Raw genomic sequence first — 23,216 nt, forward strand, 5'->3', positions numbered from 1 at the left:
CCACATGCCTAACCCTTACCCTAACCTTAACATAACCCTGAACTAACCGCAACATAACCCTAAACTTACCTTAACTTTAAACCAAGTCTTCACCCTAAAATTAATGATTTACGTTAAGGGGACTTGCTTTTTGTCCCCATAACATGAGGAACACCTGGTACACACACACACACACACACACACACACATACACACACACACACACACTCCTTGTCCTGTCAGATTTCAAAATTGAATTAGAGTGTGTGTGTGTGTGTGTGTCTGGAAGCCATTACCTGGCATGTCTCCCCTTGCTGCCCAAAAACCAAGAGGCCCCATATGGATCCTGCCATCACCTCTCTCTTTCTCTGCCGTTTCTTTCTCCCTCTTTTCTTTATTGGCTCTTTTATTGTTCTACATCTGCCCTCTTTTATAGGCCATTCTTTTCTCTTTTCTCTTGCATCTCTCTTTGTTTAGTCCATTTTAGTTAATCCCTTGCCCACATTCATTTGCTCAAGTTAATTTCTCAACATTAGTGGTCAGGTGTCAACATCTCACCAGCTTCCCTATCAAATGTGAGCTTTTCAAAATTTGGGGCGCTTGCCTGACACCTTTGTTTAGCAATCAGCTCCGACCTAACCTGCATTATAACTGATTGAACTCATCAAGTGGGCTGCAGTCCAGCTCCTCCATCACTTCCGAGACACAAAATTATAAAACAGAACCAGAATGGATGTCTTGGTCCAGCTCTCTCCTTGGAGGTCCAGACGCAGGAAGTCCAGTGCAGGAAGTGATGGAGTCAGGTGACAGGAAGGAACCCCTGTACGCCATTCCTCTCATGAATTCCACATTATCTCTGGGACCTTGGAAGTCCTCGAGCAACGGAAACACACCCATAACATACACACACACTCACACACACACACCCACATACACACCAAGAAACTATTCTTCCTCCAGGTCCTCTAAATAGCCCAGGATCTCACCGTAGCCTGGTTGAGAACCTGTTACTTCCCCTCCAGATAGCATCAAATGCCACACCACTGAATGTGAAACAGCCACATAATGACAATTGATAGCTTTTCATAGTCTCAACCATAACATACATCCATGTTAGCATGTGTTAAAGAAATTGTTTGGCAATTTGGGAAACATGCTTATACACTTTCCTGCCGAGACTAAGATGAGATTAGTATGACTCTCATGTCTGTACAGTAAATATGAAGTTACAGCCACAGGGCAGTTAGCTTAGCTTAGCACAAAGACTGGAAATGGCTACTTGACTGACACTTTATGTTTTGAACAAATTAAACAGGTGAGGAATATTATTAAGTGAGTTTTACAGATGCTCGTAGGTGGACTTTCTAAAACTTTTTTTGACAGTGCCAGGCTAGCTGTTTCCCCCCTTGTTTCCAGTCTTTATGCTAAGCTAAGCTAACTGGCAATGGTACAAACATGAGAGTGATATTGATCAAACTGTGGGCAAAAAAGCGAATAAGCGAATCTCCCAAGATGTTGAACTACTACTTAAAAAGAAAAATATAATGCACGTGAGGATTTTTTAGTTAATGTTTTTGGGGGGATTTGTTTTTGATATTTTAAAGTTTTCTTCTGTGTATTTTTCATATTTTTGATAAATTTTTGCCTTTGTACTTCTTCCTTTTGGAATTAATGGTTAAGTATTCATTGTACACTACTTCTACCCATCACCGTGGGTGGATTGGATGTTAATTACACCTGTCATCAAATATTACCCAATATATGATATACAGTATATATATAAAGTCAATGTGGATGTCCTAGAGGTGCTCAGACTTGCTTCCAGAATAAGTGAAAGAGAAATGCTATTCTTTAATCAAGGTGTATAACAATCATGATTATGCAAATCCACTTACTGTGTATTATACAACTTATCCTAAGAAACATCTCCTTGCACAAGTACTGGGAGACTTTTTGCACCATTTTCAAGCAAATACAAATGAGGGGCCCAGGGTCTGAACATGGGAGGTATAAAACTCACAGGGGAACCGTTAGAGTTAGAGTGAAGTAGAAATATCTGCATGTACTGTATGACTCCTTGTTTTCTTAAAGGTTTCTGCTGGAACAAATGTGTAGGGGGAATGTATTTCCATGTTCACCAAAGTCCTCGTTAATATTGAACATACCGTGAGCCTGTTGCTTATTACAGGCTGAGTGTTAACAGCAACTCAGTGGTGAGTGTTAACAGGACCTCGGCCTATAAGCACTTGTGCGTGCAGGAATATTGAGTTTGTGCAGGAAAATAATGAAGGCAATATTGTACCTTAGAGTGTGTATGGTTGTACTAATGTGCCACTTCCTGTGCATGTGCATGAGAGGGTGTGTTGTATGTTCCCCAGTGCACATATTTATGTGAATGTGTCTGTGTGAGTAGCATTGGACAAACTCACCGGTGCAGCCTAGGGTGGGGACACAGGGCCACAGGAAAGGCTGGGTTAGAAGATACACACACATACACACACATGACTGCCCTCTGACATAAAGTCTGGGCCATTGTGTAATAAAAAGAGAGGGAGAGCAAGAGAGAGAAAGAGGAACAGGAAGGGAAATTATGATTTATGATTCAATAGCAGAGACAGAGGGAGAAACTTATAGCAGAGGGGGACTGAATGGGAGAGAGAAGAGGGAGGGAGACATGATGTAATAGCAGTGGGGAGAAGAAAAGAAGGGGGGAAAGAGTAAAGTGTACCTCCTTTTGTCTGTAACTGGGTAGCTAGTGTGAGAATTGTTGTGTGCATGCATGAGGACAATATACAGTGAATGGGTGTGGGCTGTCGAATTTCCGCAAAATGAGGAGCCTCAAATCAAAATATTTTTTCATTTGTCTGTCATGAAGTGAGCAGAAACCACAGTTAGTCTCGCAACATATTCGACTAGTTTTGGCTTTAGTTCGCATACAGCTTGTGTTTTCATGTGTGCTTGTAATCACATGAAAACAAATCCAAATCCTACGACCCTTTATGAGCTTCCCGAGGAGAGGTATCATAGGTCAGTGTGGAGACATCAGCTGCAGATACACACTTGCCGCACACACACATGCAGAGTCTTAGAAACATCTGGCGTTCTTGCATGCTGATTTAATGTCCCCATCTCCTTCTTAACACATATGCACAGCCATGCATCTTGCACCCAGCTGAAACAGTGAGGAGATAATGTAGCAAGCTGGAAATCTGTTACAGTGACAGTTTAAGGTGACGTGGAGCTGTATTATATTTCACACCTTAAGTTTCTCTAACTGTTTTACTGACAGCAGTGTGTCAGGTTATTCGAGCTGCACTAACACTTACCAAACTGGTGTCCTACATATTTTCAGACTTTCCTCTAATCTTTGCTTTTTTCTCGTAAATCACTGGATAATTCTACCTCTTCCTGTGTCTAAAAAGTATGTGATAAAAAAAATCTGAGAGGAATCTTTAGTTCAAAGACTGACATTTTTTACTCTCCTAAACAATCTGAAAGATGGACTACATACATATAAGACTCACGAAGCAATATAAAAGCATGGTTCAGATGTAGCAGCTGTTTTACATGTCATGAATAAAATGGTGTTTCCCTCATTTTGACAGGCACTGGTTACACTACTGCGGAGTACTACTAAGCAATATTTACATCTACAGATCCAGGTACACCATTTAGATCAAGATCTTACATTTACAACACATTCATAATGTGTCTGCCAGTAGACACGCACTCACACAGAGCAGCAACACTGTGTGTAAGTGGACACTGCCCAACAATCACACTGTGTGTTACAGTCTCCCTCCACTGTGATTTCACGGTAATGCACCCTCGCATTTTCTCAAGAAGTACAGCAGGAAGAGGACGGCTGTGTAAATGCAGGTGGAAGCTGTTATCATGTGTTGTTCATTTCACCTCAGTCTCAGAAAAGTGGTGTAAAAGTGCGAAAAGCTAACAAATTACTTTGCTGTAGTTATTAGTCTGTGCTCCTGACTAGCTATTTTCAGAACATAAGCTGAGATTTATTAGATATTAAACCTGGAGATGTAAACTTACAATTGTCTATTACTTGCCATTTACAGCATGAGCTGCACAAAAGAAAGATTCCCCAAACATTTTATCTTCCTCAACATAAAGTAATATTAATATATCTACAAACTGTGCTTTACTATGTTTGACTTGTCAGTATTAAAAAGAGTCAACGTAGAATATTTAATATCTGTTTTGTGCACAAACTGCCATCATGAAATGTCACCAATATACAGTACATGTCAGTGTAATCAAGTTCCTCACACCAAACACTGTTCAAGATTCTGCTCTTCAAACCTACAAGATGGAAACAGGTGAAGCTGAGTCTTCTGGCTTTGACTAAAAATATGCAGTCAATGAGGTAGTTACTCTGAAGGAGCAATAATCATAAAACATTCACAATATTGGCACAACTTCTCCTGTTATTTCATATACTTGGATTAATCACGCTGAGTCTCACTTGGATCAGTCATTTACTGAAAAGCACATTCCCTTGAAATTAAATAATTTCTCAAAAACACCTGCAAATGAGCTTCTGGAAACTAACTAAAAAAACATCTCCTCCACAGCAACGGACTTCTCACATTGAAACAACGGTGTAGTGATATTTGTAGAGGTGGGGGGGGGGGGAGTGCACCTAGCTGTACTTGTCACATTAGAGAAGTTTCCTTCTTTTTAATTCAAACAAAATGAACTCTTGAGTGTGAAAGTTCATTCTTGACCTTTTCTCAAGCTTTCAAACACGTCTGACAGTCTTCATCAGGAATTGTAGTTATCTCAGTTTTCATCAGTATGAAACTTCAGTCATGTGAACTCTCTTTCCTGACTGTCCTTGAAAAGCATTTATTTGTTATGGTTGTGTTCCAGTCTGGCTCTGTGTTCCTTAGCTGCCATTATCCGCCAGTCCACCAGAGACTCTCAGCTTTTTTCTCCCTGTGACGTTAAGTCTAGACTGAGTGGGAGAAGGACAGATACTTTGAATATTAAGATGAACAGACTGTTTAATCCTGTGTTGTGCTCTTACATTGCCAATGATGCCCTCTGTGTTTATTGATCTGTCCTCTATCGATATTCATGGTTAGATTGGAGAGGAATCTGTTCTGTAAATATCTAGCATGCTAAAATGATTTGACAGTATCAGTTTGTCAGATTTTGTTGTTCCTTATGCTGGTTTCACTTCTATATTTGAAAATTTAATATGTAAGTGTGACATATTTAAGAGAGGATTTTGTCTCTGGGGTTTTCCTTCACTCTGTGTTTTTCCTTTTGTGTCCCCAGCCTGCTTTCCTTTTCACACTTTCCCTCCACACCTGCCCTGCATTAGTCTCATTAGCCCTGCCCTGCTCCCTATGTCTTCTCCAGCCTATCAGCTCCTTTCCTGTTCTCCTGTTCCACCTGCACCTCATTCCCTCGTCAGTTTAGTTTGTATTTAAGTCCTCGTTTTCAGTTCAGTTCAGTTTAGTTTAGTTTTGTTGGATCCTCTGCTCTGTTTGTTCAGTTCAGTGCTGCTTTGTCTGTGCTTGAGCCAGAATAAAGACATTATTCTTCAGCTTTGGTCTGCCTGCTGTCTCCTACAACTGGGTCCACCTGCTCTGCACCACATAACATTATTCTGCTACTTTGCTATGAAAAAATGAGTCTGTGATTGCACTGCTTATTGTGTTTTTAATGTAGCTTATGTACCCAGTATTTCCTGGAAAGCAGTGAGTGGATTATGCTAGAAAAAAAGTAAAGTGAATTGAAAAACTAAGGTCTTACTGCTTTTCTAAAGGTATTTCCAGAATTCACAAAGACTCCTCTAAACATCTGCAGGAAAAGACATTTGATGTGCTGCATGATAAAAAGATTGTTAACCAGTTTTACAAGTTGCTGCTCTGTTTCCTAATCTAAAAAAAGGTGGTAGCTGAAAATTTTTACAACATAAACCACACATTAATTTTATAATGTCATGTAATGGTTATGTTGTAATGTGATGTAGAGTGAAGTCAGATAAAATGAGACAAATAAGGTTTTACATCTTGGGCTCTTTAAATATTAGCAGCCAGTCACCCAACATGTTATTGCATTGTTGCTACTAATGTCCTTTACATGAAACAATCGTTTTGATTGGTCTGAGATAACTAGGATGGGTGGAGCAAAGATTAAAAAAAAAAAATCACTGGTCCCAGAACTTGCAAGGTAAGCCATGTAGCATGTTGATTTTCTCTTTTTAGTAATAAGAATACTGTAGGTAAAGCAATACAGGTATAACACCAAAAATAGTTGTAGGATGTTGCATTTTATTATCTGTTTGACTTATGATCAAAATATTTTCACAATACACTTTGCTTTTTATGGGAGAGGTTTTGAGTGACTTAAAAATTAAGCTAAAATGGGACATTTTTCTGAAGTGAAACTGGCATGTTTCTAAGCTACCAGGTGCCATAAAATCATGAGTTACTATGCCATTGTGTGCCACCCTGTCATATTCACGGGGCTGAAAAATGAAGCCAATGCGAAGTGCTAAAAACTGCAGCTCCTTGAATAGCCACTTGAGGCTGGCTCCAAAAGCGAGTCAATCCTCATAGACCCCTATGTTAAAATGCCCAACTTTACAGCAGAAATAAACATGTTAACAGCCAGGTACAAAAGACGGTTTTGATCTCTATAGCTAATTTCATAACAACTGTACAGGGGGTGAATTTTTTATAACTCACCCGCTTAAATTTTATTAAGCCGTAAAGTTATGCGTAATTAAGGACGTGGCTGCTTTGAGTGACAGATCGCTAGCTGCTAGGTGGCTTGTTTCAGCAACCAGGCTTCATTCGGCCCACCTCAGCTACACCTCTTTGCCCATTTCGAATTAGCTGGGGGTGAGGCGTAGTCAGGCACTGCCAAGATGACGACGGCCAGAGCTGCCCACTTTGAGCTTCAAAACCGCTCTTCAGAAACCAATGGGTGACATATTTTTTACAGTCTATGGTCATATTACAGGTTACAGAACAATTGTATTTCATGTTTGTTTGTTTTTTAAATGGTTAAATCCATTTATCAGTTCAGTCATTAATTCATTACATAATTAATGTAACCTAACTATTCATTAAAAAAAGAAATTATAATAATTTTATAAATAATTAGCAAACAAATTTCAGTTGGCCAATTTCCACATCACTTTATTTGAAAACAACCATCAGTGACTGTCCCATTTTACTTGAACATGTCATTGGAGTGAGGTAGGGGTTCTTGATGTGTTCGAAGGTCCAAAGTTTCTGAAGTATTTTATTTGGCAACATATTTTCTTTATAGAAATATAGCAGAGACCAATAGTAAGTTCTAAAAGTAACACTTAAGGTCGTTTTCAGAATTTTAGGTGGTTTTCTTGGTAATCTAACAAAAAGTCCCCCAAATTATCTTACTTGACCCTTATGGTAATAAACGAGTGGCACAACCTGGGGCTGTCCTCACCCCTGAAAAGCATGTGCACGCCACTGTTGACACTCACATATGAAATTCTTGCATTTACTTTTATTCTCGTCTTGTTCACTCGCTTTCTCATCCCAAACAGTCTAAACAAACAAAAAAATAGAGCTTCGTCTGTTGAAGAAGGGTCAAACCTACTTCACACAGCCGCTTTGTCAAATATTAACTGCTCATGTTGATTTCAAAAAGGGGACAGTGAGAAAAATGGGTTATATTTTGTTTACTTACGTGAATGGGGAAGCAAAAGCGGGGCTTGTGGTCGTTTCAACCAATAGCATCGCTAAAAAGCATTGAGTGACGTAGACTCCAACCAATGGGTGAAGTGTACAGCTGGACAAACGCGACCACGACACATCGCTATCCCCTCTCAACGTTTTAGGCAGTAAAACAACGGATTTCTTCGTTTTTGACCAATAACGCGAGCAAATCGACAAAGGAGACACGTGTTTGTTTAGCGTTTTGGATATTAAACGAAGTATTTCTTCACTGTGCGGTGTCTTGTGACGTCCGGGACCGGAAAGGACCCCCCTCCCCACGACAGCTGGTTTGCAGATTCTCCCCCCATTTGCACTGAAGTTGTGTGGTGAGTCTGTTGCTGTTGTTATTGTTAGAGTAATAGGAGTAAGCTGGCTGTTTGCGAAAGACAGAAAGAAAGAAAGAAAGAAAGAAAGAGAGAAAGAAAGAAAGAGAAAAATAGAAAGAAAGCTTCTCAGCAGCAAGAAAAGCAATTAACTTATCCTACTTTCTCTGTTGGAGCCTATTATAATCTGCAGCAAACTCACAGTAGGCCAATATTACCTTCTGTGTCACCACTTAAAACCTCAAATATTAGTCTGAAAAGACGAGCGAAAATGGTGAAAATCTGGTGAAACAACTTAAGAGTCTTCCTGTGCCCTAGAAATATTTCACTACTACGTGAGAGTACTGTCAAGTCCATGAAAATGTGCAGTCCTCTCATGTCGGATGTGTATATGTTTACTTAGATCAATAATGTGTGGGATTGTAAACACACTGATTTAAAAAACAGATCCTATAGCTTGTTAATAGCCAATCTTCTCTCTCTTAAAAGTCAATTAAAGTGTGATTGGCTGGATAATTAGCACTTAATTGACAGATGAGCTTTTGGTTGCGAAGCCACGCAGGCATTTGTGTTTTGGAGGAGACTGAAGAAAGAGTAGTGGAAGTGGTGGAAGCTTGTGGGATGTTTGTTCAGATGCTGCCTTCAGGTACCCATTTTGAGTCTCGATTTTCGAGACTCAGTATCACTGTTACTAGTAGTGTTGAAGCAACTCAATCGATTAGTTCAGTGATTCCCCGTGTTTGTTGGCCTATGACCCTTTTTAAGTGAAGCTGTGTCTGTTTGCGACCCCCTGGCCTTGAACGTTGCACACATCAATCAGGTGCAAACAGTACAAACATAAAGTGATGTTTCCTTCTCAGACTGTTGCTTTTGCATAGTTTTTAGATGCATGAAAAGAGTATTTCTTAATAAACAGGAAGGATTAGAGAAAAGTCAGCCTTGTTTTAGTCACATTGTGACCCCTGAGATTTATCCTCCGATCCCTTGGCGGGTTACTGACTCCCAGTTTGGAAGTTAGGGATGGACAGAAAAAGGATCAGCGATCATTTTAATATGTGATTTATCATACATGTCTTCTATCAAGAAAGAATGCCAAACGTTCACTGGTTCAAACTTTATATTTATTATTATTTATGGCTTTTCAAAAGAATAATAATCAGATTAATTGATAATTAAAATAATTATAATTATTACTTATTCCTGGGTGGGTGAGTGTTCATAGTGTGAAAACATCCCAGGAAGTGTCTTATAACTTTCCTGCTGTGACAAAATGTTGGACACAAATATCAATAAAAAAAGGAATAATTTATCAAGAGTTTGTAGTTGTTAGTTGCAGCCCTCGTAACGTGTTTGGTCATGAACAACAGCAAATAGGGTCTATAACAAAACAGGTGGTTTTCTATATGTGGCTGTTTTCATACGTCATGACTGTGTGGACAGTAGAAAATCACATCAGTTTCAATCAATCGAATATCAATTATCAAAATAGTAGACGATAAATTTAATAGTTGGCAACTAATCGATGAAACGTTACAGCTCTACTGACATTTCTTCATTGTAAAAACTGGAAATTATAAGCGGGGTGGTCACTCCGATAAGATATGACAGCACTATTCTTAGTTGATTGTAAGAAGGAACCTCTGACTGGAGAAATAAAAAACACACACATCTACATTTCCCCATTTTTCTAAAAGAAAAAGAGGCCTAGTTCTTTTTCATCAGTATCTTTAGTAGAGGAAAAAGGATCAATGATTTACAGTGTTTTTCTGCTCAGAGTGCATCAGAGCTGGACCACGTTCAGTCTTGGGATTCATCGTCTAATCACGCTGCACTCACTATTAGCCCCAGGGGGGAACAGGAATGGGAATAATGTGGGATATAACCAGATGTTTTGGTGTAGCTACTTCCATATCCGGGCCAAGATGTCTTCTTCTATGCATCACTGTTTGAGTCAAATATTTTACAGCACAATAAACAAGCATCTGTTCTTTCTGACGGTATTTTGGAAAACGATATTTGCTCTTCATTCGCTCTCCACATGTACTGTGGTAAGTCTACCCTCACTTAAGTATTTGTTAGTGCTAATGCTAGTCAGCCTTGAAACGGAAATCAGTGTCCTCCTATTTCCTGAATATTGCTGCTTGCTTTATAGATTAGTATCTAAATGAATGAAGACATCTGAGCTTAGATCATTTTCAGCTGGGTTTGGATATGCTTCCTCTGAACAAGTAAGTAATTGCATGCAGATAAACGCAAGACAGCAGCTGTTAAAAAAAACATGCCAAATGTTTAAAATCCTTTGCAAGCAACTGGAAAATAGTGAGTATAATTTTCCCTGTTATATCTTATTACAAGGCATCCATGCCTCTAAATGTCACAAGCATGTCAGCTGTCTCCTGTTGCCCATTTACACGCTTTTATTACATTCAATTTAAAAAGCTTTTAACACAAATAAAGTTAAAGTCCCCCTCCACTCAAAAATGTTTTCCTTCTTTGAGCTTCACTGTGCAGAATGATGTACGTGCAGAGTTTGACAATATACATATTTCCCTGAGTCTATACTGACTGTCTCTGATTTTGTGGACAGTCATGAAGCAAGTTATTTTTTACTTTGTACATTATTTGTGCAGTTTTAAAGTCAACCACATCACTGAATTTTAAAGCAGGAGAGTTAATAAATAGTGTGTTGGTTGGTTCATAATAATCTGTTTGGTGTGCAATTCTTAAAGCTCTCTTCTGTAGTATGAAAAGTGGATTTGTGTTGGTTTTATATGTGTTTCTCCATACCTCCACACAGTAAGTAATGTATGTAACTATAAGAGAACGATACAGTATATACAGTGAGTTCTGGTTAAAGATATATTTAGTTTTATATAATAATGAAATGGATTTAGATATTTTTGATTTAAAATGATTTATGTGTGGTTTCCAACAGAGTTTATGAGCTATTATCACTCCTAAGAATTTGTCCTCATACACTCTTTTATTTCAACATCATTGATTGTGATTTTAATAGTAGAATATATTTTACATTACACTTTTTAAACAAACAAACAAACAAACAAACAAAAAACAACAACATGTTCAGACATAGTATGTCTAAATACATGTCTGGAGGGAGGGGGTCTTTAAGTATTTACCAGTGGTTATGTAACTTCTGTGTACAAACACAAGGAGGGTTATTTACGACTTACAGGTAATGTATAATAGTCGATATAGATAATCAGCTCAGACTTGGCTTCTTGCTTCAAAAAATGTATTCATGAGAAAATAGAACTAAACCAAACCAAAACAAACTAAAAAAAACCTCGAAGATCAAGAAGAGTTTTGTAATCCTCACATTGCTAAGAACACATGAATGCAGCAGCACACCACGTGACCGCCCCAGCTTTCTAACGTTAGCAAGGTGGCTAACAGGACTTAGCTAACTCGAGCTACGTTGCATCGCAGCAGCAGCGGGGAGAGAAAACCAGCCAGCGGAGAAAAACGACGAACACGCACACACTTCGTGGTGTACTTGAAACAAGTCTGTGTAAACGTTACACTTCGAGGCGAACACCGACAGCACAATGCCAGGTAACTTTGACGTATGAAAACGTTGTTTAAAGCTGCTGTAATCCCCCGGAGCGCAGGCTTGTTTTTTTTGTTGACCTGCTTCAGAGATGCTGCCATGCTTGTAGCACAGCGTGCTAGCCGACTTTTGTTTGGCCTCAATCATCCAAAACGGGAAAGGAGTTTGACCTCGCTGCACGGTGTCGGCGTTGTAATAGCTTAGAGTTTATTTCAAACGAGGTACATTGTGGTTTTCGTGTCGGTGCATGTGGCGAGTTTGATGGGAATAACTGTTTGTAGCCACCCAGCCCGTCTACCCTTTGTTGCTGCTATCATTTAGGCCCGTTCACTGACAGCACAGCCATGTATCTGTCTGTCTGTAGCCACTGGAGCATTACCTCCACTAAATCCATTTATCCAACTTTCCAGGTAGGCCTGAGCTCCGTGAAGATGTTAGCAGGCTGTAACGACGCAGCCCCCATTACAGTACATGCATGCAAACACTAAGTGTTACATTACATAATGTGTTATGGAGCGCTTTAAAGCACCTATTATGTACACTTGATGGAGTTGCACAAATCTATTTATACTTTCTCTTGTTTTTCTCTTGTTGTCCGATTATATATTTGTATTTGAGACTTATTTTCACATGCAGATACATTAAATCTTGATTTAACAAATGATATGAAGACAAAAAACAAGACTTTTCAACAGACTGACTACATTTTCACGCATGGGGTGTTATATTTGACCTTTTTAAACGGTTTTATTTTTAATGGGACTTGTATCTAAGCCTATTTTCTTGTTATCCCACAGCCTTCCCAACCATCTGAGGGCAGCACAGACCCCAGACTCTTTAAAAAGGCCTGAGGACATTTCTATTCAGGAGGGCTTTTTCATCATAACTACTACTACTACTTATTATTATTATTATTATTATTATTATTATTATTATTATTATATTTTCTTCGTGGTGTGTGTTCTATGTTAATACTGTAGCACTTTTGAGTTTCACTATGAATGAAAAGTGCAGTAAATTAAATGTATTATTATAAATTTCAGCAGTTTACACAAATGAATTAATTTATAAGTTTTTAAAATGACATCCCATGGCCCCACATAGTGACCCTGACCTGGAGAAATGTTAAATGTTAATATTTTTACAAACTTTTGGGCTGCAACTAAGAGTATTATATTATAGATTGATATATAATGCATCTCTTGAGTGATTTTTAGTCTGTAAAATGTCAATCCTTGTGAAAAAGTATCCTGTTTTCAAGAAGACCAAGGTCCATTGTCTCAAAAATGTCCAAAATCCTAAAATATTCAGTTCACAATTATATAAAAAAGAGAAAAGAAGCAAATCCACCTATTTGACAAGTTAGAAGCAGTAAATGTTGCATTTTTGCCTTATAAAGTACTTAAATGATGTATCGTAATTGTGGAAAATATGGAATTTGGTCTGTCAAATGTCAGAAAGTAGAAGAAATGTCCATCGTAGTTTCCCAGAGGGTGACATCCTCAGATGGTTTTGTCTAACAGTTTTAAAAACCTGAAGATATTCAGGTTACAATGATTTAAAATGAACAAACTAGTAAAACATTCACATTTGGGAATCTGGCATTTTTGCTTTAAAATGATTTAAAAAGCCAAATTTATTATAAAAAAGGCTTTATCAACTAATAGATCCATTAACCAGTAGTTTAAGTTCTACTTTAATTGTGTAACTTGTAATTTGTCTCCCTTTTTAAGAAAAGTAACCCCCCAATTATTAAGAGAAATTGAAATTTCCATCTCTGATCTCATTTCTGTGCATAGTTCTTGTTCCACATATGTAACTACAACAAATATTTAAGTCTTAAGGAGAGACATGCATGCAAAATAAGAGAAAAATACATATAATTCATTTTAGCAGAGAAAGGCAACGTTTGAAGGGGAATGATCGTCATCCGTTCAGAAAATATCCCAATCAGTTTAAAACTAGTGTGCAACGGAAAGTGTTTCACATCACATAACACATGAGGTAATTTTACGCAGAACTAGAGATGAATCATACCATGGTTTTTTTTTTTTTTTTCTAAATTATTTTTCTGTGTAGTTGCACTGCACAACAGCAGTTTACGTCTCTACTGTTTATCCTTCACCCTCATCGAACTGGATTAAATCACACTCTGCTTGCGGCCCTGGAGGATGGGCCAGGCCAGGCCTCACTAACTAAATATTACATGGTGACCAACACATGGTTATGCAACACCAACATGTTAAGTGCTACATGCAGTACATAATGGCACTGTGCTCGCCGTCTCCACTTTTCCTTTATTTATGATCTTTGACCCGCCGTGCACTCTTGTGTCGTCTGAGCAGAGGCTGTTTGCTGTGGCTCTCGGCAGCTTTGGGGTTTATTTTCATGCTGGGAGTCACATGATGATTTCCAGTTTAAAGGATTTCCTACTTTTTGAAGAAATATCTATAAGAGGGATGCAACTAAAGGCTATTTCTCTTATTGATTAAACTGTCGATTCTTTTTTTTTTTGTTTGTTTGTTTTCAATTAAGGAATTTAAGTTAAATGTCAGAAAAAGGTGATAATTGCCGGTCAAATGGTCATTTTTTAAAAAACAGAAATGCCAAACATTTGCTAGTTCCAACTTCTCAAATGCAAAGATTTGCTGCTTTTTTTTTTCTGTTATATAATTGTAAACTGAATATTTTGGGGTTTTGACTGTTTTGACAAAACAAGAAAAGGCCTTTTTACCGTTATCTGACATATTATAGACAATGATTAATTTGAAAAAATAAACAGATTGATTGATAATGAAAATACTTGTTAGTTGCAGCTCTAGATGTCTTCAAGTTGCTTTTTTCCCCCCAACCAACAGTCCATAACCCAAAGATATTTGATTTAAAATTATATGAAATAGAGCAAAACAGCAAATCCTTATTTTTCAGAAGCTGGAACCAGAGACTCTGTGGTGTTTTAGCTTTATAAATGATTCAGATCATTATCATTTGAGCTCTAACCCTATACATTTCTAATAGACATGTGCTTAATTGTTTTCTGCTTTTGTTTTTTTCTTATTTGAATACCTGACATGCAACACATTGCGAGTGCTGTGCATTTGTTTGAAAAGCGTCCAGTAGAGTAGACTTTGGCAATCACGACGTAAAAGTCTGTGGTGTTCCATAAAACTTTATAGACTGCAGTAAAAATGAACACGGACACACTCACACATCGACACATACGGGCTTCAAACCCTTTGAACATGCCGCTACGTCGTTCACAAGCGTAGAATTAAATCCGGGCTTTTAGTTTTCCTCTTCACTCACTCCTGCTTATTATTTGGGTTTAAAATCGATGTTATCATTCTCACAGACAGACGGACGGACAGACAGAAACACTGTCAGCTTTGTACCAGGCAGACACACCTACTCTTAGTCTGCTAACCCACTTAGATAACACATGTTTATTTGAACTCCTCTGAAGGACAGCGTGTCCACACCGTCACTTGTGAACAGCAATCTGACTCTGGTCAAACTCGCACGCTCCCTCACAGATGTCGGCTTTGTTACCAGGACGGAAACATCAGGAGCACTCATAAAAGTAACATAATATCCTGAATTTGGAATCGGGTCATTATATTGGTGAAGGTGCCAAGAGTTTGTGGATGTAAGTCAGTCCTCGGAAGTCAAACATTGCAATGGTGTGTCTGCATCAGGCTGAGCCCGGGGCTGTGTGTGCTGCTCGGTTGAGATCATCCCTTTTACTTTTTTTTTTTTTTTTTTTCTCTCTCCCCACTGTGAGGCCGCAGTTGAGTCATGACAAGTCTGTTGGAGCTGGCAGGCAGTCTGAGGATTAGGTCATTATAGCAGGCATGTCTCATCCCAGCCAGAGTACTCTGTCACAGAAGCAGGGACGCACAAATAATCATGTCTGACTTTTGTCATTATTAAATGTAGGATACCTGGAAGTATTAAATTTATATTAGACTGTCCTGTGTTTAAGCACAGTCAGGATTTTTATGTCAGGGAGAGAGAAAGCACAGTAAAATCTTCTCAGTTGTTCAAAATTATAAATTGTAATCACAGAATATTGATCTTGATCACTCATCAATTCAGCCATAGCTGTACAGGCCTCAATTAGAGGTTTGTCTGTTGTTCTGTATCAGCAGGATTGTGTTTATTACGACAACCCTGTTTCTGTAGTAGGCCAACCGTCCTATTGTGAAAAGTTACAGGCCTGGATGCACAATCAATACTGGATCTTCCAAAGTAGATACAGTAGTGGTCGGGCTCGTGTTTTGATTGGAATTCCTGGTAGCCTGGAGGAAATCCAGCTAGAGTCTGCACACGCAGCGCTGAGAGAAGGCCACGTAATAGAGGGCGGACGGTATTTTCAGGCCAGGTGTGGATTTGCAGTTATGTGATCTCACTCAATGTGAGTTTAGGAATCAGTAGGAAATGTGACGTGTAGTCGGGGACTGTCCCGCTGTAGGGAGACTGTCTAAACGGCTCCACTTGATTTGTAGTTGAAGATAGTTTCCTCCGATTTCCTCAGTCAGAGTGAAAGGATTCACTTCTGTTTCCTCACTTTTGTTGAGGTCGGTGGGCGTGTACAGTGAGATGTGTTTATTTTCTAGATCTGCAAAGATTAGTCGAACAACATAAATTTAATTGGCAACTATTTAGATAATTGAATCATTGTTTTATTTTTTATTTTTTATTCTTTAAAGGAAAAATGCCAAAAATTTACCAGGTGCAGCTTCTTTTCTTCTTTTATGTGAGGTTTTTTGTGTCATTCATGATAGTAAACTGAATGTCTTTAGATTTTTGACTGCTGATTGGACAAAACATGACATTTGAGGGCGTTACCTTGAGCTTTAAGAAACAATACCAGTCATTTTTCACTATTTCCTGACATTTAATAGACAACGATTATTCAAGAAATTGTCAGATTAATCGATAACGGAAAATAATGGTTAGTTGCAGCCCTAGTATTTTCCTGATTTGATGCCCCTTGTCTATCACTTGGATGCACGAGGAGGCACATTTAAGATGGAGGTTTTGAACATGCAAACAAAGGCTCTTTGAACTGAGACTAGACGTCCAGGCACCTCGTTCAGCACAGGAGAATTTAGTCATTTCCATTAGAAAGTGAGCGATAAAATACTTAACAGAAATCAGTAGCAGCTAGAACATCACAATACTGAACAACAAACACTCGACAGCATTAAGCACAACATTAAAACTTCACACTTGATGCAACTGTAGCAAGAACGCTGGTAAAGCAGCTGCACTCAAGCCAGAGATTGATGCACACCTTTTGTTTTTACTGTATGAAAGCCTTCAACGCCTTTTCATTGAAATCCTGCAGAAGTCGGAAAGCAGCAGGCCGCGTGTGTGTGTGTGTGTGTTTTACACCTGCAGCCTCTAAACTGAATCGTACGGGACCATTACCTACAATGACTCACTGTTTGCCTTGATTTAATCATGTGCAGCTAACCTCAAGCTGCAAAATAACTACACAAACATCTGTATTTTATAGCAATGTGCTAAATTATGCATGAAAAACACGACATCTCCTGGTTTCACTGCTTCGTAACGTTGCATGTTGATGCACATCTAACAAGATCTATCTGACCGAGAGTTTCCTAACAGGAATTTCCTTTCCATTTGTTTAGCAATATCTGTCATGTGTCTCTATGTTTGACGCAGTGCTTCTGCTCTGCGATTGGCTAAAAGGCCAATGAGTGATCAAAAGTTGACTCAGTTAAACATCTTGTCACGTAACCTTTTTGTGCAAAGTATGCTGCAACATGTATGACTGGAGAGCAGGAAGCGTGATCCTTGGCACACAAAACCAGAGCTTTGACCTCCTGAGTGTTTGTTGTTTTCACTTGAAAAACTTCAAAACACTTGAAACACTCGACTCTTCCTCTGAACTGCTTTTACTGTCTAGAGTTGAAACATTAAGTTGATTTAAGGCTGCAACTAACAGTTCTTTCAATTGATTATTTTATTGATGAATGGATTAATCATTTTTGTCTACAAGATGTCAGAAAATGGTGAAAAATGGTTGATATAATTTTATTTTATATTTTTTTCTCTTTAAGTGTCCTTTTTTTTCCTGACAGTCTCAAACCCAAAGATTTTAGCCGATTTGCTAAAATAAAACCAGCAAATGTTGGCATTTTTTCTTAAATAATCAAATAATTGTTTAAGTAATTATCAAAATAGTTGCCAAGGAATTTTCTGTTGGTTGACTAATCATTGCAGCTGTAAAGTTGATCAGTAAAGTGGACAGAAAATGAATCTGCAGCTATTTTGATAATTGATTAAAGGTTTTTTTTTGTTTGTTTTTTTTAAGCATCAGTGCCAAAGATTGAATGACCTCAGCATCTCCACTGTGTAGATTGGCTGCTTTTCCCAGTCAATAGAGAGACTCTGGCTTTAAGAAATCATAATGCTCATTTTCATTTTTCTGATGTTTTTTAGCCTAAATTGATTATTTTCCTCTCAGTTTTCCAGCTCTGCTTGTGTTCTTGTTCTCCGTGATGCTTTTCTCTGAATTTTCTTCACTGATCTGTTACATTTCCTTCTCTTTCCATCCTTGACTTGAATTTAAATCTGATTTGACTTTCTCCAAACACACTGAAGCTAAACTTGGAAGGGAAATGAGGATGTATTTTCTCTTTCTATTAGCACAAGTTAAGTGATTTAACACTCTGGGTGTTTGTTTGCCTGATAGTGATGCTGTACGTCTTCATGATGTTAATCTGGGTCAGTGTGTGTTCTTGGTTAATAATAACACACTGTGGCCTTTTACAGCTGCGCTACAATTCACCAAGCTGAAAAACTGCAGTCGTAAAATGCCAACAAGTCCATTAAGCTTTTAGACTCATTTAAGGCTTCAGTAAGAACTTTATTTATTTTTTTTAGCACCGGGTGGAGGTTTTGTTTGTGCACAGAGCAGGATCACACACAGTTGCTGCTGCAGTTTTCAGGAACGTTTCTCCAGCTGTAGCTAAAATCTAATTGAGATAAAGCTAATTTGTTCAGTTTGGTCTCCGGGCTGACATGCGGAAGCCTCGATTCAGAGGAGATAATGTTAAATTAACAGCCAATAAGACACAGCTGTGGGGTAATGAGAAGGAGTTGAGCCAAACTTATCTGCCTTCAAGAGACAAAGTATGATGAAGTGAATGAAGTACGCCTGCTGCTTCTTTGGTTTTTGGGAGCCAGTAGTGAGTGATGTGAAGATATTTTCAGGGTGGTCTTTGTAAGGATACTTTTTTCTACGATGTTTCACCAAAAAAAGTAAAAAAAAAAAATTCTGTCTCGACTGGTTTTCTAACACTATTCTCTCCCCCCCGTGCAGAGCCGGCTGAGATGAGCGGTCCAGAGGTGGCCAAGACACCGGGAGGCGGAGCTCCGGGAAAGGAGGGGAAGGAGCCGGTGGCCAATGGGCACGCAGGAGAGGGCAGCGACGCCAACCCATTCGCTGAATACATGTGGATGGAGAATGAGGAAGAGTATAACAGACAGGTTTGTACTAGTTTGTTCATACATGAACTATGGACACTTTTGGGTTGAATTAAATATTATTACCTGGTTTAGACTGTCTTGACCTTTCCTCGTCTTTTCTTTGTTCTCTGTCTCTGTATTTTGTCTTGTTACATCCCTTTACATATTCTTACATTTACTACCATTAAACAACTTATTTTGGACAATTTTACAAGGGGAAATAATACTTTTTTTTAAGTTTTAACTTAAATAAAATCACCAAAACAACAAATAAAACGTCCAGAGTAATTTTCCAGAGTTGTAAAATCCTGTCTTATTGTATTTTAAGTGCTGCTCAGTGTTTTGGTGTCTAAGCCTTGAAACACATAGATTTGTTACCCAAACAAGACTCAATTTTTTTTTTTTTAATGTGTTAAGATGTATGAAAATGCAAAACCCTTACTTACTCCTGTACTTTCTTATATTTTGACCTGATCGGATTCTAGGCTACTTGGCCAAACGAGTCATTTTAAAATCTTGCCTCTGACGCTTATTTAACTTTTTTTAACCTTCCCGTTAATCTTTTTTCTATCTTTTCACACATGACTCCTTCTTACGTCCCCATGGTCCCTCTGAACAAACTTACCCCCTCCTTCTTTCTTCCTGTCCCACTCCTCTGTCTCTTTACTCTCTCTGTAATCCTCCTGTACGTTCAACTCGGCCATTTTATCTCGCCTCCTGCAGTTCTCCACCCCCTCCGCTCTCGTTTGTTTCCCACCATGCAGGTTCTCAGGGTAGCTGATGACTGATAACATCTACAGTTTAACCGACTTGTTTTACTCCCTTGCTACTCTTTTTTTTTTTTTTCCTCCTCCATTCTGCACTCTTCCTAACCACTCCCCTCTTCCGTGACGGTTATTTTTCTTCTTTGTGGATCTGAAGTTATTCAGACACAATCGTAACCACTTGAGTTACATGATTTATGACGTATAGGTGGAAACGTTCATGTGACAAGCGTTTGTTTGTCTCATCCATCTTCTCTTGATATTTAACACCCTTTCAAGCTCGACCCCTCAGGTCTTTTTCTCTTGCTCTGCCGCATGAGTCATACGTTATGTCATATTCACTCTCCTTTTTTTTCCCCCTCCAGTTTCTCCGCTTGTTTGTTTGCTGTGTTTGACGTCTCACTCATCTCTTGACTCTCTCCCTCGTCATCTCGCAGGTGGAAGAAGAGCTGTTGGAGCAGGAGTTCTTGGAGCGCTGCTTCCAGGAAATGCTGGAGGAGGAGGACCAGGATTGGTTCATCCCGTCGCGTGACCTCAACAACCAGGGTGTGGGGCAGCTGCAGCAGCAGCTCAACGGCCTGTCCGTGTCCGATCACCACAGCAACCTGGAGGAAGTGGCGGTGAGTTGAAAACGCTTGAACCCAGAAGAAATCATTTAAAACTCACCTGTGAACTGAATGGAAACAATCAGACTTTAGGTTAAGAGGGATGGGTTCTTATTTTTCTTTTTCTTTTTTTCCATGTCTTTCTCTGCAGAGGAAGAGCATCTTGAATCCCGAAGCGAAGGAGTTCGTCCCGGGGAAGAAATACTAGGAGTCCCCCTCACCCCCATGGAGCCTCCACACGCACACACACAGCAGTCCTCACATATTCTCAGAGACTCTGGCGGCCAATGACCGCGCACACACTGATTCTCACACACACATGCATGCACACACACACACACACACACACACACACACACACAAACAAATACACTTGAAGTCAATGGCGTGCTGGCAGGCCCAGTCGGGGGGTGGGGGGATTTCTTTTTCTTTCTATCTCTTTTCTTTTTGTTTCTTTAATCTTTTTATTTCCTGTTTGTTTCTTGTAAACTGAGGGACATTTGGGAACTGGGGCGGGGGAGGGGTGTAATACCAGCACCGCCCAACAGCGGGCGCTAGCTCATCATTGCATTTCAGAATACGTGTTGATGTTTTGCAGAGTATACAGATCTCATTGATGTCCCCTCGGAACTGAGGCAGCTACCAAGGAGTGATGCCAGGACAAAAAAAAAAACTTCAATCCAAAAAGAGTCTAATAAACTTGAAAAATGACTTCACATACTTGTTAATTTGTGTGCTGTCCAATTGAAAAACATTGAGGGTCTCTAAAACAAGTGAGGTTATAGAATGACTAACATTTCAGGGGACTTCATGGGTTTCTGTCGCTGCTCTGCAGAGTCATCACAGTCAAATCCTCTAATGTTTGCTCCTATGGTGTCATAAGCTCCCTGTGACATCACAGCTCTCGTGCATCTAGAGATGCAGGTTGTTATTTGTATCTGCAGCGGCTCTGTTCCAAACCAAATACAGCCCCCTGCCCTCCCTGCACGCTCGTTTTTTTTTTTTTTTTTCCCCCCCGAAGTGATCCGAGCAGACGTGGACACGTGTAATCATGGATAAGAAATTATTTTCCCAATTTATGTGGAAGTCCATGTTTATCTTTCGTCCAGCTTTATTAGAACAGAAGTGCGACTTTTTTCCCCGATCACCATGCATCAAGTCATCATGAGTGAAGGTCAGAGCTTTTTGAACGTTATTTTCAGTCAGTTATATTTTCGTTCACAGCTTCGTTCCTTTTTAAGTGTGAATAAATGAGGTGTAGCGAGCGGTTTTGTAACAGGGGGGGAAGTATTCGGTGCGGAACACAGCCGCCGCCTCTTACTGCTGGAACACCTTGGTTTGTCCAGCATCAGATCAAGTGTCCATACCCAAATCAGGTTTTCAAATAGCCTCTCCTCCTCTATTTTTCTTCATTATTTTTTTCTTCATGTTTTGAGGATGAGGCGTTTTGTGTCTCTACTGGGTACAGTAGCCTGTGGTGTCCATTCAGTCCTGTTTGAAGGAGGAAACGTTGGGAGGGGATGTTCTCACAGCCAGTCTGAATAAAGCAGTATTGGAACATGTGGCGGACAGTATTTCCTCCTTGCTGTTCTTCCTTGGATTGACTTTTTTTTTTCTTTTTTTTTTTCTCCCCCTTTTTTGAGGAAGTTCTTCTTTTTAACTGTAGCCACATGTACAAGTTTTTAACCATCGATCTCTGTTGAGGTCTGGCTTTTCCCTCAAGCATCGCCCCCTTAGTGCAAGTATAATCTCCGTTAAGTTGTGAGCCAATAGGAAAAAGTTGTATATGTGAAGATGCTTTTGAGGAAACCCAGATTCTAATCAACAGTAATCAATTACTCCGCATGATCCGAACATTCATTTTCACACTAAATGATTAAAGTAGACCACTGTTCATTTGTGGTATTTAACGGTGACAATAATGTGTCATGCATTTTTACCGTAACAGTGTTAAGTAGACACTTGAGCACTTGTACTTCTTTGAATTTAGAAGTATTTGACAGGCGAAAGCACTTCTGTCCATCCGTGCAACTTTTCAGCCTAACAAGTACTCAGGTGTGTTCTTAAACAGTGCAGTAGAGACAGTGACGTGTTGGTTTAAAGTTGAACTTCCTCACATGGCGTTGGACCACAGCTGTCGAATGGCACCCTGGTGAAGCCAATAGGAATGTCCGCCAGGTGGATTGTACAACATGAAATCATTTTTGGTGATTTTGTTTGAGTTAGATGACAGAAGCCGTTTAAAAAACAAAAAGAGGTCCAGAAGACACAGAGTATGAATTTCAATACAAATAAAAATAATGAAAAAAGATGAATAAAGATGTTAAAGACAAATTCGTTTTCTCGTCTTTTGTCACACTCAACTCACGCCAGTGACAATACAGCAATACAGCTATGCAGAATATACTGTCTAGTGTAGAAACAATTGGTTATTGCATGTTTCATTGCTAAGTATAGGCAGACGAATTGCACAATTTAGGTTATTCTAATGCTTATTTGTCGGCCAAATGAAGGACCTGGGCTGGACATGAAGAGGAAGTGTTATGCTGACACATGTTAACAATGTAAAGATGTGGTTTCAACTACCATATTGTTTCAGGGAGCTCCAGAGGTCTGCTCACCCAGTCAGGAGTGAGCAGATGTTGGTAATGTATGATATGTATGACAACATAAAGAAGTTAAAATCACTCAGTTCATCCCAAGACGGATTCAGCATAAAAAAAAAAAGTTTA

The 23,216-nt window shown here is 39.2% G+C and overlaps 1 protein-coding gene across 2 annotated transcripts; it reads left to right on the plus strand.

Moving 5' to 3' along the window:
• Nucleotides 1-7,807: 7,807 nt before the first annotated feature.
• paip2b (poly(A) binding protein interacting protein 2B) lies at nucleotides 7,808-22,818 on the plus strand. 2 transcript variants are annotated; one of them, XM_044341198.1, is made up of 4 exons: nucleotides 7,808-8,047; nucleotides 18,970-19,136; nucleotides 20,317-20,499; nucleotides 20,636-22,818. In XM_044341198.1, the coding sequence occupies exons 2-4, from the start codon at nucleotides 18,981-18,983 to the stop codon at nucleotides 20,690-20,692; spliced, it is 396 nt and encodes a 131-aa protein (XP_044197133.1). In that variant the 5' UTR covers nucleotides 7,808-8,047; nucleotides 18,970-18,980; the 3' UTR covers nucleotides 20,693-22,818. The 2 variants fall into 2 exon arrangements, with proteins under 2 accessions (XP_044197133.1, XP_044197132.1); XM_044341197.1 differs by lacking the exon at nucleotides 7,808-8,047 and adding an exon at nucleotides 11,447-11,620.
• The last annotated feature ends 398 nt before the right edge of the window (nucleotides 22,819-23,216 follow it).

Source organism: Thunnus albacares, chromosome 22 (genome assembly GCF_914725855.1).
Source record: "Thunnus albacares chromosome 22, fThuAlb1.1, whole genome shotgun sequence".
NCBI classification, from domain to species: domain Eukaryota; kingdom Metazoa; phylum Chordata; class Actinopteri; order Scombriformes; family Scombridae; genus Thunnus; species Thunnus albacares.

What these genes read in the sequence shown, in the direction of transcription:
- paip2b (XM_044341197.1), top strand. An exon ending in AGGAAGAGTATAACAGACAG is followed by an intron (nt 19,137 to 20,316) that starts GTTTGTACTAGT and finishes GTCATCTCGCAG; the next exon opens with GTGGAAGAAGAGCTGTTGGA. An exon ending in GCAACCTGGAGGAAGTGGCG is followed by an intron (nt 20,500 to 20,635) that starts GTGAGTTGAAAA and finishes CTTTCTCTGCAG; the next exon opens with AGGAAGAGCATCTTGAATCC.